General features: G+C 55.5%; 2 protein-coding genes across 12 annotated transcripts in view; one reads left to right on the top strand and one right to left on the bottom strand.

The window, feature by feature from the left end:
• The window catches only part of SHF (Src homology 2 domain containing F), a 31,846-nt gene extending 24,090 nt beyond the window's left edge, over positions 1–7,756 (top strand). For 2 of the 9 annotated variants that reach the window (XM_054451067.2, XM_054451065.2), the window contains exons 4-7: positions 1,260–1,400; positions 2,658–2,829; positions 2,974–3,093; positions 6,837–7,756. In XM_054451067.2, coding sequence (XP_054307042.1) covers positions 1,260–1,400; positions 2,658–2,829; positions 2,974–3,093; positions 6,837–7,023 — 620 coding nt within the window. In that variant the 3' untranslated portion in view covers positions 7,024–7,756. Of the gene's footprint in view, positions 1–532; positions 787–1,259; positions 1,401–2,657; positions 2,830–2,897; positions 3,094–6,836 lie in introns of those variants that run through there. The other 7 variants (XM_063652204.1, XM_063652202.1, XM_054451066.2 and 4 more) reach the window with 6 other exon arrangements.
• Positions 7,757–9,118: 1,362 nt separating this feature from the next.
• DUOX1 (dual oxidase 1) overlaps positions 9,119–12,577 on the bottom strand; it is a 35,487-nt gene continuing 32,028 nt past the window's right edge. For all 3 annotated transcript variants that reach the window (XM_054451057.1, XM_054451059.1, XM_054451058.1), the window contains 4 exons: positions 12,309–12,467; positions 11,002–11,157; positions 10,773–10,901; positions 9,119–9,920 (listed from right to left, as the gene is read on the bottom strand). In XM_054451057.1, the coding sequence (XP_054307032.1) occupies positions 9,798–9,920; positions 10,773–10,901; positions 11,002–11,157; positions 12,309–12,467 (567 nt within the window). In that variant the 3' untranslated portion in view covers positions 9,119–9,797. The remainder of the gene's footprint in view (positions 9,921–10,772; positions 10,902–11,001; positions 11,158–12,308; positions 12,468–12,577) is intronic.

Genomic DNA, 12,577 nt, shown 5'->3' with positions numbered 1-12,577 from the left:
GAAGCTAAGAGGCTTAGACTACTTGTCTCTTTTGGGGACTGGGTATATTTAAAAATAAATTCCAAAACAAACATGAAACTCGTGACATATGTTAAAATACTTACATTTAACAAAAGAAGGCACTTACTTCAAACAATAAAGACAGCTATGGGTGTAACCTGAATTCTAGGGCTCTGCCTCCCAGTGGTAGGCCCTGGCAGACCAGGGGTGTCTGGCCCCAAGGAGATTTCTGAGGAGCAGAGTGAGGCTATGAGAAGTCTCTTGATTGCCAAATGAAGATCAGGTTTTTTCTGTCCATCCCAAGTCCAAGTCCACCATGGAAAAGTTCATGTTAGTGGTCTGAGGTGGGTGGAGCAAGAGCCTGGAGTAGGGAAAGGGCTTTTGCTCCTGGGTCCTTGATTCAGGGAGAACATAAAGGGCTCAAATGCCATTCGACTTCACTCCTGCCCGCATATGCCCCTCTCCCCTGCTTGGGCAAGGGGCTCATCCTGGAGCTGGACCCAGCCCTCCTCTGCCCTCCCAACCCTGACAGCCAGACTGGAAAACCACAGGATTCTACTATTCTTCCTGTAAAGCACGCACCATTGAGGATGGGCCGTTTATCTCCAGAAGTCTCCTTGGAGAATCAATACTGTTTGGATTGCTTAATGGGAAAATCTATGCTCGTCATTAGGAAACCTCGTTAGCAGCCCAGCAGCTGCCAGTGGCATCACTCTTCTCAAGATGGGGGGTGGGGATTAAATTTCAATAAAACATCTGCCCCTGAGTCTGAGTAATCCTGACAACCTGAGGCGAGGCTGGCTCTTTCTCACTGCCTGTGAGTTCCCAGGCTGTGGGGAAAAGGAGAAAGGGAGGCAAGGCTGTGGGTGCCAGGAGGCTATGGGAACCCAGATGTGGTGCTGGGAGGTGCTGGTCACTCCTAGTCCTTCATTTCCTTTGTTCCTGGTACCTTTGGGCCCTGGAGGCTTGTGAGAGGTCAAATGAAGGGGACCCACGGGCTGACAGTGCAAGCCCCTGCATCCTGCTGCTTGCCACCCAAGCCTCCCTCCCTCTGACCAGGCCAGCTTGGTGTGGTCAACGTTGGCTCTGCCCAGCCCTCGAGTCCCTCCCCAAAAGCCAACTGCCTCTGCCTCTGCCTCTGCCCCTCCTCCTTTCTAGGCTGTCCTGTGTCCTGGCTCTGGGTTTTGGTGTCTCAACCTCTACCTCTTTCTGTCTCTGTCACTGTCTGTCTCTCTTCTCACTTCTGCTGCTGGCTCCAGTTGACATTAAGGTCATCAAAGACCTACCTTGGCCTCCACCTGTGGGACAGCTGGACAGCAGCCCCTCCCTGCCTGATGGGGACAGGGACATCTCCGGTCCAGCCTCGCCCCTCCCTGAGCCCAGCCTGGAGGACAGCAGCGGTGGGTCCTGGGGGGCTTCTGGCCAGGGTGACATGTCCTCACCCCTCCAGGCCCTGTGGGTTGGGTTGGAGGAGCTGAGAGGTGGGGCAGGGTTTGGAGACCCCAGGAAGGATCTCATTTGGGAAGAAGAAGGAAGAGACAAAATGCACATTCCTCCCTTCCCCACAGCTGTGGGATGTGTCTTCTACAGGGAGGCCCCTTTCTAACGTGTTCCTCACCATGCTACAAAAATCCACCATTTTAAATTCACTTTGGGGAGAGCTTTGCTTGACCAGCTCCTTCAGCAATGCAAATACTCCTGAGGTGGGGGTGGGACAGACACAGCAAGTGTGGAACTCCTTGGCGCAGAGGAGCAGATCTGACCCTTCCATCTGGTGACTGAAAGACAGTAAGGGCTTCAAAGTGCTACAAGGAGAGAAAAAGAGCCCAAATGAGAAAGAACGCACTTAATTCTTCCTCTATGTTCAGTTCAGCCCAGAATGGGCACCCAAGGGTGTGTGTGCAGAGGCATGAGCATCTGTTTGTACATTTGTGCCTGAATGTTGTATTTTAAAATATGGGATGAAGGAGGGTGTCTGTCCGTACGTGCATGTGCACATGTGTGCCTAGGGACCCACGGGGGCTCAGCCTTCCCTTATGGGCTCAGCCATCAGGCTCCCCTGGTCTGGGAGGGCAGAGGTGCTGCCTCTGGGCCTCTGTGGGTTGGGGAGGGGAGCCAGTGGGCAGCAACGTTGGGGGTGGGGGAGGGACAGGCTGGCTGGTGGCTTTGGGTGGGGTTAGCCTGTCAGGATGGCACCAAGGGGAATCAGATAATTGTTCTCAGATCGATAAGTCATTTCTACAGAATGGCTTGGCAGGGTGATTTGGAGAACGGTAATGAACTCTGAGGAGGAGAAAGAAACAATATTATCAGTGCTGAAGCCACCCTGAGAGGATGGACTGGGGGAAGGCAGTCAGCTGCTCTGGAGGGAGAAGCATGCATGGTTTCTTGGGTTGCTTCTCTGCCCTCTCCTCCCACAGTGTGGGGACTGCAAGGCCCTGTGTGGCACAGAAGGCTGGGCCCACCCCCACCAGGGGATGGATCCAGGATTACGTCCCCAGAGCCAGTCAGGCCCTTGAGCATGGGCTGCCCTCCTAGAACATTCCTTTGATCCTTTCTGGGGCTGGAAGAAGTAGGGGTTGGCCACTGGCTATTCAATAGGGACCTCTGAGGACCTCTAGGGTCCTTAGAGTCCATGATTGATATGTTCCCCACAGCCCAGTTTGAAGGACCGGAGAAGAGCTGTCTGTCACCTGGCCGGGAGGAGAAGGGGCGGCTACCTCCCCGACTCTCTGCAGGGAACCCCAAGTCAGCCAAGCCCCTAAGCATGGAGCCCAGCAGCCCCCTGGGGGAGTGGACAGATCCAGCACTGCCTCTGGAAAACCAGGTGTGAGTGTCTGTGTCCAGCTGGGGACTCCCTCCCCACTCCTCCCCTCCTGGCACTGGCTTCCCTACAGGGGACACCCACAATGGGTGGGCCTGGACGGCGAGGGACCCAGCAGAGATGCCCCCCTTCCTCTCTCTCATCCTTAGCTGGTATCACGGGGCCATCAGCCGAACCGACGCCGAGAACCTGCTCCGGCTGTGCAAAGAGGCCAGCTACCTGGTGCGCAACAGTGAGACCAGCAAGAATGACTTCTCCCTCTCCCTCAAGTGAGTGGGGACGGTTGTGGGTGCAGGGACAGCCAGCAGGGTAGAAGGGGACTCCAGTATTCCCCTTATGCCCAACCAAGCTGTGGAGGTCCCCATCCCCCATGAACAATCCCCAGGCACTGGGGGTCCTGAGATGTCTGAGACTCAGCCCCTGCTCTCAAGGAGCTCAGAGTCCATTGGGAGAAATAGTTGATCCGCAGCATCCAATTCAGAAGGGTTCTGTTCTAGCTGTGTGGCCTGGGCCCCCTTAACCTCTCTAGGCCTCAGTTTCCTTACTAATGAAATGGATAGGGGATAATATAGGGAAGGATTAGGTGAAATAATGCATGGGAAGTGCTTAGCATAGTGCTAAGGGCTCAATAAATTATCACTGTCATTATTAATGGAAGCCCAAGATGTTCTAGAAGCATAGGCAAGGAGATAGGAGCTTTGCGTGAGGGAGTCTGTAGGGTGCGGTGGGGGGCTGGTTCCTGGAAGGAGGGCAGGGCAGTGGACACAAAGTATTCCTGTTTACTCTGAGGAAGAGTGTGTGTGTCTGTGTGTGTTTGGGGATGGGGGATGTCTGAGCTTTTGGGTCCTGGAAGACGTAGAGGAGGCAAGGCCCTCCCTCCCCATCAGGCTTTCCTCCCAGGAGCAGCAGATCAGCCTCCCAGACTCCCTGGTAGCATGGCCAGCCCTGCCCTGGGCAACCAGGAGTTCTGCCTGGTAGACCCTGCACCCCATGTTAGGAGGCCAGTGGGGTGATATGTTCATTTGTCTCCCGCCATCACTAGTAGGACACCTGCACCACTTTCTACCACATTCTCTGGGACCATCAGAGTACAGGTATACCCTCCCATTCAAACAAATCCAATCTATGGAAACTTGGGGCTGCTAAACCAGACATATTTGGGGGATAATTATTCAACTTCACTAAAAGATAATAGAAAAAGTGGTGGGCGTGTTGATTCACACGTGTAATCCCAGCACTTTGGAAGGCCGAGGCAGGTGGATCACCTGAAGTCAGGAGTTCGAGACCAACCTGACCAACATGGTGAAACCCCGTCTCTACTAAAAATACAAAAATTAGTTGGGTGTGGTGGTGAGCACCTGTAATGCCAGCTACTCGGGAGGCTGAGGCAGGAGAATCGCTTGAACCCAGGAGGCGGAGGTTGCAGTGAGCCGATATCACGCCATTGCACTCCAGCCCAGGCCAACAACAGCAAGACTCTGTCTCAAAAAAAAAAAAAAAAAAAGATAATAGAAAAAGTGCCGGACTATAGTCAGGTAACCTGAGTTCTATTCTTGGATTTGATAAACTAGCTATGTGATCCTAGGGAAATCACTTAATATCTCCGAGCCTCGGTTTCTACCTTTGCCAAATGAGTTGATAGATTATCGCTTTTTTTCCAGCTGTCATACTCTAGGAGTCTGAATTGTAAAATCAAAGAAGCATTTCCCAGAAAAGTTTTTGCCAAAAATGTGATTTACATAACCTCAGAAATGTGTATTGCTTTAAAAATTATAAAGTTCATGGAGCATACCAAGCAGCCTATATACCATTTCTAAACCAGCTACTCCCCTGCAAGATAGATCTCTTTTTTATAGACAGAAAATAAATTCAAAGAGGTTTGTTACTTGCCCAAGGCCACCAGGTAATAAAGTCCCCAAACCAGGATTTGAACCCAGCTCTGCCTGACTCCACAAACTATGGTATTCCAGGGCTCCACCAGTGCCATATTATTGTTTGGTACAGGCCAAGGTAAGGGGAGATGCCAGGGGTCTGGCTCCCAGAGTGGAGCCCTGCCAGCCTGCCTTAGCCTGGGAGGTAAAATGGCAAGGCAGGCCTGGAGACCTGCTCCCACCCTGGCTGACCTGGCTCCGCATCTGGCTGCCAGAGCCTCGTTTGCATATAAATGGCTTCTCTGAAATGCAATTATGGTTTCTCTTCTCTCCCTAATGGAAAAGCTTTCACTGGTAATTAAACAACTTCCTCAAAAAGGCTTACCAGCCTGGTCCTGCAGCCCAGCTGGTCCTAACCCCAGTACCCTGAGGGTCTGGCAAGGGCTTTGCTGTGTCCTAATGGACCCTTGGGACTTTGTCCCAGGAGGTGGGAAAGCACAGCAATCCCCTCTGCAGGAGGTTGGTTATCCAGATGGCGACTGAGCTCTCTGGACACTTGTCCTTCTTAGCCAGATCTGTCTTTTGAGAAGATACAATGTGCAGCTTTTAGGAGAGACAATTCCCCAGGTGGACTAAAGGAGAAAGGGTCAGCCCCAAACTGAGAAGAGGTAAAGGAAAGCAGGGCCCATGCTGCTGCCCACAGCCTTGGGCCTGACAGGGGACACTGCCTCCCCTCTCCACCACCCACAGGGGCTGTTTGCCTCAGACCCTTGGCTCCTTTCCCCAAGGGCCTGTGCTGTCAGCCCCAGTTATCTCAGACCTACAGATGGCCCCGGCCACTCTGCACCCTGACACGCCCAGCCCTGGGGCCCCAGGCCTTTTCCTAGCAGTCTGCTAGGCTCCTGAGGACTCCATGCCTGGGGAGGCAGAGGGATGGAGTTTGGGGCCTCCCTTTTTCCTCCCATCTGTCACCTCCCTTCAGCCTCCCCACTCTGATTTCTCGCTTGTGGGCCTGGTGAAATGGGTCCGGGCAGAGCCTTTGTACCCAGGCAGGGGAGGCGAGTGATGAGGATTGCCAGCCTCACCTCTCCGGGGGGTGGACCTCAGGATGGAGGCAGCCCCCTCACTGGTTTTGCTTTCCACACTAATCTCTAAGCCCTGTCCTTGTCCCCAAGTAGGCTCTGGCCAGCAGTGTATAACACTTAGGCTTCAGGGCTCCCCAAAACATTTCTTACCCCTTGCCTGTGCTTGGGTTTCAGACCTGAGGCCTGACAGACCAAGCCTGTGGTGGTTTAGACAAATGTTCTTGGAGGTCTCACTCCCATGCCCTCTCATGGGCCGAGGGTCCCTGGACATTTAGGAGCTAGCCAGAGCTCTGAGCAGTGGGGTCCTTGTCTTGAGGGTGGGGCCAGGCACTAATGCTGATTTCCTGGTTGCAGCGGGGAGATGGGAGAGGCAGGAGCATGTCCCCTCTGAGCAAGGGAGTGAAGTCATTGTAGGCTGAAGGGCCGGATAAATGAGCTAGGGGCTTGGTCCAAGACCCAGAAAGCAAGAGAGTGAAGGGATATCCCCAGGAGGAGGCAGCTGAGCACTCCCAGATTTTGGGGGGTCTTCCAGATCAGCTTCCCCCTTCCCCCTAGTCATTAGAAGGGAGAGCCCCAACGAAGACTAGCTTGGTTGTCACATCTGTCCACTCTCCTGCTAAGGGCATATGTGGTTCCACATGAGTCACCAGGAGCCCCTCACGGGTGTCCTACCAAACAGCTCACAAAAGGTGAGGTTAAACTGGCCCTGGCCACAGAGGCTGGAGGGCCGGGGTGCCTGGACCCCAGAGTTGGCCAGCAGGGGCTGGGGGAGGTGCTGGTCGCTCAGTTTCCAGCTACACACACCCTGTATGCTCCCTATACACACATTCTTGGCACACCCAGTGGCCTCACCACAAAGCCAATGCCCAGTGCTACCTACTTACACCACCACCACCCCTGCTTTCTGGACTGACCTCCACCTCCCCTAATCACCTCTCATTCTCAGCTGGCTTCGGAACCACCACATTTGCTGTAGGGTTGGGGAGGGTTACTGGATGGCTGGATGGGGGGCTGAGGAGAGCCCCCACTCACCAAAGTCTCCTCTCCTCTTCCCAGGAGCAGCCAGGGATTCATGCACATGAAGCTGTCCCGGACCAAGGAACACAAATATGTGCTGGGCCAGAACAGCCCGCCCTTCAGCAGCGTCCCTGAAATTGTGCACCACTATGCCAGCCGCAAGCTACCCATTAAGGGAGCCGAACACATGTCCCTGCTCTACCCTGTGGCCATCCGGACTCTTTAGATGTGAAGCCAGGGCACTGTGATAGACCTGTACCCAGCCCTGTGCCCATCGCCTGGCTGAGGGCTGTGGCTCTTGCCAGGGACATGATCTTTCAAACCTTTCTTCTCCTGGGATCCAGTAGAAGCTGGAGATTCCTTAATTTATTCTAAAGGGAAAGGGCTCCTGGGGCCTTGGAGTAAGGGGTTGTCTGGAGCTGGGGAAAGAGGAATCCCTGGAGAGAAAGGATAGCTCCTGGAGGAAGGGGGTTCCAGAGCTGCTGGGGTCGTAGGGAGTTTCAGATTGGCAGCTCCGGCTCCTTTCCGACCTTAGGGCAGAGGTGGTGACCTCCACCACCACCACCCTCTCCCCACTGGGTCCGTGCGAGGTAGAGCAGAATTCGGCCCCATGGGGCGCCTGACCACCTCTCTGCCTCCGTCCTCGACTTCCACCGCAGACCTTCGGAGGGCTCCGCCCAGAGTCTGGTACGAGGTTTGGGGAAGACAGGCCCCTGGGAAGCAGCCGGCTTTGGGGGGTGGGGAGAGAAGGGGAGGGGCTCGGGCAGAGGAAACTGTGCAGTCCCCAGGCCGCCCCGGCTCCGGGCCAGAGGCAATAAATAAACCCGATCCTGCCGGGCACAGCCGCGCCCGCGCCTCCGGCGCCGTCCCAGGGCTGATGTGGGAGGGAGCGGAGAAGCGAGCGCAGATTCTGCTTATAAATCAGCTCTGGAGCAGACACAGCCCGGCTGTGAAAAGCACTTTCGACGCATCAAATTCCTTTCTTTGACGAGATGTCAAAACATCCCCGCCGCCCCCGCCCCGGCTGGGGGCACCCGAGGCCCGCTGGCCGCGCGGCGCCCCCTCCCCGCGGCGCGCGGCTTCCCCGGAGCGCGTCCAATTTCCTGTCAACAGCCATTTGTCTGGGAGGAGGGGAGGCGCGGAGAGACAAAGAGGCAGCGCGCCAGGCCGGGGAGCGGGGCGGCCTGCCACGCGGAAGCCGCGCGCCGGCGGAGGCGGCAAGACAGGCGTCGCGGGCCGCGGGGGCCGCGCTAGTCTCCTTGGCCGAGGAACTGAGGGCCTGCAGCGCCTCCCTCGCGCCCTGACGGAAGGGTTTGTCCCGGGCAGACCCGCGGGCGTGGCCGGCCTGCGAGCCCCTAACCACCGGCCCGCGGCCTAGACAGCACCCCGACCCGCGCCCACCGCTGGAACCCGTCCAGGCCTCTGGGCCGGCCTGGGGAGGCCCACTGGGCCGCCAGGCGGAGCGGCTGTCAGGCTGCCCCAGGCCCTCCCCACCCCGCGGGCAGGCTGGTCAGGCCCCCTTGACGTGCTGGGCAGGCACCTTCGGGGGACCGCTGCGCCAAAGGGCCGTCTGAGGGCCTCTTCCAGAACCTAAACGTGCAACCTCCAAAGTGTGCTGTGAATCACAGTACTTGAGTGTTTCTAAACCAGTGGCTATTTTCTCGAAATTGAGGATATGTGGTATGCAGGCGTTTTGTGGAAACAATAGGAAGGATCACTTAAAATTGGGCACCCTCTTTCCGGGAGTGGTGGCTCACGCCTGTAATCCTAGCACTTTGGGAGGCCGAGGCGGGCAGATCACCTCAGGTCGGGAGTTCGAAACCAGCCTAACCAACATGGAGAAACCCCGTCTCTACTAAAAATACAAAATTAGCTGGGCGTGGTGGTGCATGCCTGTAATCCCAGCTACTCGGGAGGCTGGGGCAGGAGAAATCGCTTGAACCCGGGAGACAGGTTGTGGTGAGCCGAGATCGTGCCATTGCACTCCAGCGTGGGCAACGAGCAAAACTCTGTCTCAAAAAAAAAAAAAGGGGGGGGGGGCGCACTCAGAGAAATTCCCTCAGAGGGTTGTCCTGTTCTGCCCCTCCTGAGGAGGCTCACCAGGCCTCACACTAGTGGCTGACAGGCCCTCTGTCAGGAAGGGCACCCCTGGGCCGGGGAAGGGATTTCTAGCTGGGGCACTTTGCCTTGAGCCAGCTCCTTTACTCAGGACACTGGCCAGCTTGAGAGATGTCTGGGCCAGCCTGGTGAGCTGGCTGGGTGAGTGGCTTCCTCTTCCCATGCCCCTTCCTGGTCCTAGGGCAGAATGAAGAAACCCTGAAGGCAGAAAAGTGATTTATTTGGAAGGGAGACTACTGGAGCAGGGAGAAGACGGCTGAGGAGCATTGCATACATAGGTATTGGGTCAGGGTCTGATGAAAGAACGTGCTTAAAACCTTGGGTGAAATTAGTTGTGGTGTTAGACTGGGGTGCCGAGTGGGTTTCTGTAAATGGCTTGCCATGGGTCCAGCCTCTACCTCCTGCAAGGCATTTGCCAGCCTGTCTGACAGTGGGGAGCCCAGAAGAGGAGGAGGTCTGGGAGTAGGGAGGGTTCTAAGATGCCAGGATCCGTGCTCCCACTGCATCCTTACACTCACCGCCCCAACACACATACAGACATGCACACACATAGTACTTGTCAGGTCAGCTTGTCTTCTGAGATTTGTTTTGTTTCTGAAGTCTGGAAGCAGAGGTTTCACTTTGCCCCAAACTGGTAGCTCCCCTACCTCTCACTCTAGTCCCTAGACACTGCCCCCCCTACCATTTCTCCAGGCTGAGACACATCCTGGTCCTAGGGGTCCCTGAGCCCACACATGGTGACTGACCGTGGCCACCTGGAACAAGGTTGGGAGGTGAGAAATCAGAGAAGGCTGAGGCAGCCAGAAATAGGAAGAACAGAGGTGAGGTGTGGGCTCAAACCTCTGCTCAACTGGGCAGTGGGCAGAACCCCTGGGCAGGGGCCTAGAAGTTCTCATAATGGTGGGAGAAGTGAGTCCGGTCCTGCCTGTTGATGAGCTGGCAGGCCTTTTCCACATTCTTGGTCATGCCAGGGGGGCCACAGCTAAACACCCCGATCTTCCGGACCTGTTGCAGGAGGAATAAGTGGAGGCTAACTCATTGCCCAGAGGCAGGGATAAGTCAGTGTTCAGAGGAAGGGGTAGCTCCCTAGTTCAAGACCAGCCTGGGCAACATAGCAACATCCCTGACTCTAATTTTTTTATTTTTAATTAGCCGGGCATAGTGGTGCACTCCTGTGGTCCCAGCTACTTGGGAGGCTGAGGCAGGAGGATTGCTTGTGCCCAGGAGTTGGAGGTTACAGTAAACTGGTATTGCACCACTGCATTACAGCCTGGGCAACAGAGCAATACCCTTTCTTTAAATTAAAAAAAAAAAAAAAAAAAGCCAGCAGTGCTCCTGATGATTTGCTTTGTACTATGCATGGTGAGGGCTGGCTCAGTGTTTATAAGTCTAGTGGAATTTTGCTAAGTGCTAGATCAACATTTCTAATAGGGGTTGGGTTAATCAGTGTTCAAGCTGAAGAACAGCTCAGGGTCTCATGGAGGGCTAGACCAGTATTTGTGAGTAGTGACTAGCCCAGTGCTCATGGTAAAGGTTCCCTCAGTGTCCAGGGTGAGGACTGACTCAGTATTGGTGAGGGTAGCCCTGAGTTTATGGCGAGGACTAGCTCAATGATTGAGCTCTTCCTTCTGGACAATACGTCTTGGCTTCAGAGATGGCAAGTCCCTATTGCCTGCCTCCTCCTTTAGCACCTAAGGGTGACCCCCACCTATCCTTTCCATTCCATTACCCTACCAATCTCCCAGGGGATGGGTTCTCATCAGCAGTCCATTTCTTCCTTGATGGGGAAGGTTTGGGAGCTTTGCTCAGATCCCAAATGATAAAGAGGAAGTGAACCTGGTTATCGGTTAGACTGACCTGGGGGTGGACCTCCTGCAGGGAGTTGAAGAAGGGCTCAAAGGGGGGGCGTCCAAAGTGGGTGATGGAGCGCAGGCCTGTGAATAGACTCCGGTTCAGAACCTTCTGGAAGTGCCGCTCACAGATGTACTATGGTAGGGAAGGGTGGAACAAAGTTCAGCCAGGCACAGCTAGGGTCAACTCCTAGCTCAGACTGGCCCACATACCCTCCTGGTGGGCCCTGACATACCAGCATGGTGGTCCTGAGGTCAAACTTCTCAGCCAGCTGGGTGATGTAGATGTGCACAGATACCAGGTCCTGGTGGTCATTCTCCTCCACCTCTCGGATGATGTCAGCCAGCCACTCAAACTGACGCTGGGTCCGCGTCACCCAGATGAAGTAGATCTGGGGACACATGACTGGAGCTCAGGACCCAGCTCAGCTCAGCCTCCCTGAACCCCAGGGGTGTCCATACCGATAGAACTCTTCTGACCTCAGCTAGCTTGTGCCCTTCCCTAGACAGCCTGGGGAGATGGAGTGTATGGGCCACAGGGCCAGGCTCTGAGGCCAGAGATGGAGTTGGCCCAGGGCATGGAGAGGTGGAAGTGAGAGACCCCAGGGCCATGGGAAAGATCCCTTGGTGATTGGGAAGTGATGGTCTGCGGGGTGGAAAGCAGCTTTCATGCTCAGCCTGTCCTACAGCTCCCTCCAGTGGTCCCTGGTCAGGCTGCTAGGCACCTAGTGGCTAAAGGGCATTTCACAGAGCAGCCTCAGGGAGAGCCAGCAGCTGCCTGAGCAGATGGGAATGGGCTCAAAGAGAGACCAGCGGGTGGAAGCTGCCCTGAGGGGAGCCCTCTGCAGCTTCCGAGGGAGGAAAGTGGGGCTGTGTAGTTAAGAAGCAGAGGGCAGAGGAGAGGAGGGGAGCTGTCACCCTCTGAATGCTGACAGCACATGGGCTGGGCCTCTGCCCACTGCATTCCAGCACCCCTGACTCACCTGCCAGGCCCAGAGAAACGAGCAGGGGCCTGCCACCAGGTCCAGGCTGGTGTGAAAGGACCCGTGTGAGGGCCTGAGGGTTTGAGCTGTGTTCCTGGGGCCAACCTGGCCCACCAGCCCTGCCTTGCCACCACTCCTCCTCTTCCTCTTGGGAGCTGAGCCAGTTTCACTTGTGCCCCACCCAACATGCCCTTCCCTCTTCCAGCCCAATACGGCTCCAAGTGCTGGGCTCCTTTGTAAGAAGGACTGGGTTTCTTTACCCCCTCCAACCTTGCCTGGAGGAACTCCCAGAAGCAAATCCTATGTGGAGCACCCCTAACTGAGGGAAGGAGTCTTTGTAAATCAGGCAGGATCCTAGAGGCATCGGCAAACCAGTTCTGTCCTTCAGGGTCTAGGGATATCCTGATACCACCCCACCCACCACCCAACCCCAGGTTTCAAACCAACTTGCCCCTGCCCAGTTCAGGGAAGCCAAGAACAAAGGCAGAGGAGAAAGGCACAGATGGGTACCAGGACAAGGAAGAAGGGGCCATGGGTTGGTGGGAAGAGGAGGTACTCACCTTCTTACAGAACACTTGGCAGCTGACGGATGACTTGAAGACCAGGTCTTTGAGGATGGAGGCAAAAGGGGTGACCCCAATGCCCCCTCCCACTAGCACTGACACCTCAAACTTATGCCACTCCTGGTGGCCCTCTCCAAATGGTCCATCAAGGTACAGCTGTAGGGAGGGGCGTGGGTTTGAGTTAAGCTTGGCCACCACCACAGATCGGAAGCCAGAAATGAGAGAAAAGGAAAGGCAGATACGTATATGGAGTGAGGGGAAGAGGA

The sequence above is a fragment of the Pongo pygmaeus genome, chromosome 16, assembly GCF_028885625.2.
Source record: "Pongo pygmaeus isolate AG05252 chromosome 16, NHGRI_mPonPyg2-v2.0_pri, whole genome shotgun sequence".
NCBI lineage: Eukaryota > Metazoa > Chordata > Mammalia > Primates > Hominidae > Pongo > Pongo pygmaeus.
This window is presented reverse-complemented; position numbering and strand designations above follow the sequence as displayed.